Source organism: Halyomorpha halys, unplaced genomic scaffold, assembly GCF_000696795.3.
Source record: "Halyomorpha halys isolate HHAL.00 unplaced genomic scaffold, Hhal_1.1 Scaffold10009.1, whole genome shotgun sequence".
Lineage (NCBI taxonomy): Eukaryota > Metazoa > Arthropoda > Insecta > Hemiptera > Pentatomidae > Halyomorpha > Halyomorpha halys.
Window position 1 is genome coordinate 1 of NW_027116704.1, and position 5,423 is coordinate 5,423.

Here is a 5,423-nt window from a genome sequence, read left to right on the forward strand (position 1 = left end):
ATGTTAGTTTGTTAAAATTAATTTTGAGTATGGATTTTATTGCTGAGATGAGATGTGGATAATGATGGCTCACCGTTTATGATTAATGAAAGGCGTAAGATACTCTCTTACTTGAGATGAACGGCAGGAACACAATATGGACATATGTCATCTGTTGGGCTTGTTGAAATGGGCCGGCTTCCGCGTTTGGTGCCCCCATTACCACACTCGTCCTGGTTACCTGGACATCTTCCGCCTAGCGCTGGTAACAGAGTGGGGTCGGTGGTTGGTTGCATCCTCAAGTCTTAACTTCAAGGGATTGTCCCTACAGGGCTGGTTGCCCTTGTTTTCCCAGATGGCGCCCTTTGCTTTTTAAACGTAAGCGTTAATTCCAATTAAACCTAGAATCTCTTAGGTGTAGTCTCTGGCCTGAACACATACTTCTAATAATTTTGAGTCAGAGAAGGGAATTAGGTCCGGTAATTGATAGGGATTTACAGTGTCATCATTAGGCATACAAATAATGTGATCAGCACTCTAACTAAACCGCCTGGTTTTTCCCCACCTCATTGAAAGTCCAGGGGCATATTTTATTCAAGCTGAGTACGGCCTAAACGTTTTCCTCGACTTTAGTGTCAATCCACGACTGATTTTCTGACCAATACCACCAGACTCCTAACCTGGGCCTAAAAGTTATCAGCCCATTATATGATACTAAATGCATTCTTGTGATATGCGAATAACGTATGGGTTGTTCATTCGTTATTCACGAATAACTAATTTTAAAAAATAAAGATAAATCTGTGGTGTAAAAATGAAGGGTCAAGGGTTCAGTACTTTGTAATCAAGTACTATTTCTAGAACAACGGTTGTACAAAGAGATGATTTGTTCAAGATCACGCTCAATCACCTGATTTTTCCTCCACTAAGCGTACCCTCTTTATAAGGCTGGATGGACCCCTGGAAAGCCCCTAAACCCGTATAAACAATAATAGAATAAATAATTATCTGTCACAGCTGGATTTGACCCGGGATCTAGGAATCAGTAACACAGTGCCTCACTCACTGGGCTACCCCACTCCCTGTTAACTAATCTAAACCTTAATTAAGTCCTGTTTTACAACCACTTTAAAATAAATTAATTTCCTCTTCAATTTTAATATTTGGGTTAGTGTTAAAATAAAAAATTACGTAATACGTTACCAAGAATTACGTAGGTATTTATATTACTACGTATTACCAAATACGTAGATAAGGAACAAGCGTCATTAATTAAAGGACATATTTTCAATTCAGTTATGACAAAGTATATTCATCATCTTTAATATATATATTAATAAATTAATAAACTACATATTCATTATTCACAGATTATTAATTAAACATACTGAATTATATTTCAGGTATCATTGGAAAATTCTTGAGTTGGCCTGTTTTCCAGCCACTGGCTAAGCTTTCATATTCAGCGTATTTGATACATAAGCTCATTATTTCACTTTATTTTGGGGAGACCTATGGTTATAGCTATATATCTGCAACTACTCAGGTAAATGTAAGCATATTATGAACATATGATGTCATATAAATATCATGAAATCCAAGTAACCTAACCTTTACATAAAATATATACACACATTTGAAAATATAAAATAAAAATACAAATTCATAAAATATTATCAAATACACATATTTGAATATTAGGAGTCGTTGGGTGTTGACCAGTTCTCGTGACCAGTAATAGGGTGGGTCGAAAAATACCTTGTTTGAAATATCCATAGCACTAAAATCTCCTGATTATTAGTGCCTTTATTCAAACGAACACATTAGTAATTTCATTTGGAAACGTTCCATGAGAGCTTCGGGGAAAGAGACTTCTACGTGAGAGGCCTCTGGTTCGGAGCTTTACCAAGCACAAGGAGCTTCATGGAGGAACACTGTGTTGAGATCAAAAACTTGGCAAAAATGGTAAAAGGGATAATTCTGGACTCCCTGGGAATCGTCCACCATCACACGCATGGTAGCTGAGAATGATGGTGATGTTTCAGAGAGCATGGATATATTGCACATTATGTGTCTTCATTATTTCATATATATCTATGCAATTTTAAATTTATTACTTTTTCTTTTAACTTAATATATTTATTTATTGCTATTAACTTATAACTTAATATTTTTACTTATTCTATTTTAATTTTTATATGCATGTTTTTTTGTTTTTTTTATGTTAATATATTGTAAATGAGGACTTCCACATAGGGTATTATGTATGTTCATATATTTTTTACCATTTTTAAAATGGCTATATATATATTATTATATACTTTTACTTAAATTTATTTGTGTGAGTGATAGAAAAAAAAGGAGAGAAAAGTTTGTAGAATTGAAAGATTAGAAAAATTAAACATACTTAAAGAACAATAAAAGCTGGGAAAAATGTGTAAGGGAAGAAATAAGAAAAAGGAAAATCACGTATAATTCTTGTACACAATGTAGAAATGTTTATAATGTGACGTTGAAAAAAAAAAATATGCTGTGACTATTTTATTAGTAGGATTAGTATATAGTGCTATTTTTATTAGTAGGATTATAAATAATTGTGCTTCACTAATTATAAGTATGTTGTGCATAAGGCAACCCAATGTTGGGCAGACAAGTTGGGCACCACATTTTTTTTTTAATAAATTGTTTTTCTCTCTAGATGCTTGTCTATCATAGAACTAAAGAAACGTATTGCGACAGTACCCCACCCATTTTTTAAGATATACCGGTTTTAAGGAAAAAACATCTTCGAAATAACCAAGTTATATTTTTGTTGTAAATTACACAATATTTAAAGAAAAGTCTAAAAGGAACATAGAAATTACATTAAAAATTTGTAATGATAAAAGTGAAAAATATCTGAAGTAATTATAGTAAAAAAAAAAAAAAATAAGAAGAATTCAGGCTATTCTAGAATGAGCAGTAAAATATAACATTTTGGGATATAATTGTTATTTGCTGAATCAAGATTGTGAATTTTCCTGGGGGCAAAGAACGAAGTTCAGAAGTAGGCACGTCTTATACTCATAATTGTTTCACCACGAAAAGTAGTAGTAAAATCAGGCTTTATTTCTTTAAATTTTTGTCTAAATATGAGTTTTTATAATACTACGAATCAATGTTGTACCAGAGAGAAGGTGGTTCGCTACATGGATGAATTCACCTCTATCCTCGACGAGGCAGCACCACAGTTCGTTTCCACCAACCAATCAACGCGGCCCCACCTTCTAACCACACTACCTCGTATAATAGCTTTCATTGAGAGACGGCTCACCCTAAAAAACAAATGGTTTCGCTCAAACGAACCGAACGTCAAACAAGCAGTCAACGCAACGACCACCCAGATCATCAATGACCTGCGACTGAGAAGGACAGCGATCTGAAACGAGCAGATGCTGACTGACTACTCCAGGCGACGTTGAGAAATTCCCGAATCTTACAAAAATCTTCGACCATCAGATGACAGGACGGGGACCGGCTTTTAATCCATTCACAACAGGCTGAGCTTTTAGCAGACCACTCTGAACAAAACATCACCGGGCGGACTACCAACAAAGAAACGCCGCACATGGCCAGAGCGGCAAACTACATGCTAGTCAGCTCCAAATATATAAAAGCCATCTTGAGGTCACACGGAAACCGAGCGCCCGGCCACCAAAAAATCCAGACGGTCCTGGTGAAGTAACTCTCCAGAAATGGCATACCTCATTTCACGAACCTGTATAACTCGTGCTTTCGAATGAGGTTTTCCCTGAGCAATAGAAACGTGTCATTTTTTTTCGCTACTAATATCAGCCAAGTCAGGGAACTAAGCAGAACCTAATAGGCTCATTAGCCTCCTACCGCACCTCGCAAAGGTTCAACCCGGAAACCTCATGAAACTTCAGATGGAGGTGTGCAGAGACTTCAACAGAACTATAGCCACACCTATGATCTCAATAGACGCTTTCAGCTTCGTGTCTCATGGTATTTTATGCCTCAGGCCTGCGGACCTGAACTGCCCAACAATCATATAGCATTATAATGTAATTTTGAAACAACCGGAATCAACAAACTGTGCAAGTTCCGGAGAATCTTTCCAGAACAATTTCACTTATATGCGGTTTTCCACAAGGGTTAATCTTGTCACTTCTCCTCTTCTCCATATACCCACGAGACTGTACTACGGAATATGTGTGGCTAAGCTCGCTGAAGAAAATTTAGGTTAGATTTTTAGGTTTAGTTAATATAAAAACATTTCAAAAGTAACGTGTACTCCATCACATAATAAAACTACAGGAAAATACAACAATTCAAAAACTCCCTAAAATGTAGTTTTACTACAGAAGAAGGATAAAGTGTTAAAATAAATATTTACACTTGTGTATGTGTAATTCAACTTCTAATAAACCTTTTCTTAAATACGGGATTATCCTTCTCATGATAGTTCAGTGTGATAACTGCTACTTAATGAAATGGTTGTATTGCATCTGCCTATGCAAGTATTTTAAACTATATAATTTATTTTTTTATGTCATTATTAAGTGTTGGCCATATGTGATTGCTGAAAAAAATTATGTTTTAAATTGCTAATTTTAGTTCTGAGCATGGGGATTAATCCTCGAAATGTCAGTCTCAGACTGCACTGATGACGAGGTAAAATCCGAATAAAACTAATAGGGAATATTTTAAACTATAATTGACTATAATAACTTGAATAGTTTTAACTTTAACTCTTAATCAGTAACCGATATTAATTTCTTTAAAATATGTTAATTGAGCTTTAGTATCTAATTAACATATATTGTTTTGTTTTTTTATTATTATTGTTTCAGATACCATTGGTATTAGGAATTACATTCCTTACGTATGCAGTTGCACTGTTGCTATACTTATCCTTTGAAGCCCCAACAGCACATTTAGACAATATTATTTTTCAAAAAGGTATAAATTAATTTTGAGGTTACTTAAATGGCAGTGAATTTTTTCAATAAAACATGTAACATATAAAATAAATCATTAATAATTTAGATTAATTTCTAATGAACTTAGTCAAATATTTTTATGAATTTAAAGTTTTCATATTTATAAAATTCCTAGGAAACCAAACAAGGAAAGGAACAGGAGGAAATGATTCCACTCCAGAAATCACAACTAAAAATAGAAACAGTACTCAAGATTCAGAACTATCAAATGAAAAATAAACCTTCATGTTTAATTAAGTCCTTAAGTCTATGAATCCTTCAGTTCTATATTTTACAGTTTTCGTTGATTTACAACTATGGTAATTTATTTTTATATTATTCACAATACTTAAATGCACTGCTAAGTTTGAGGGTGGGTCTTAAAGTATGGTTTCTGAAGGGCTGAAGCTCTGAAGAGGTATTAGTCTACTGGAAACACTCCTGTACCCAGTAATTTCCCGC

The 5,423-nt window shown here is 34.3% G+C and overlaps 1 protein-coding gene across 2 annotated transcripts; it reads left to right on the forward strand.

The window, feature by feature from the left end:
* Positions 1 to 1,382: 1,382 nt before the first annotated feature.
* On the forward strand, positions 1,383 to 5,215 carry LOC136797282 (nose resistant to fluoxetine protein 6-like; the record flags this gene model as incomplete). Of its 2 annotated transcripts, none has more annotated exon segments than XM_067053441.1 (3): positions 1,383 to 1,531; positions 4,833 to 4,941; positions 5,098 to 5,215. In XM_067053441.1, coding segments are annotated over 3 exon segments (362 nt in total), but the record flags the coding sequence as incomplete, so codon positions are not given.
* Between the last annotated feature and the right edge of the window lie 208 nt (positions 5,216 to 5,423).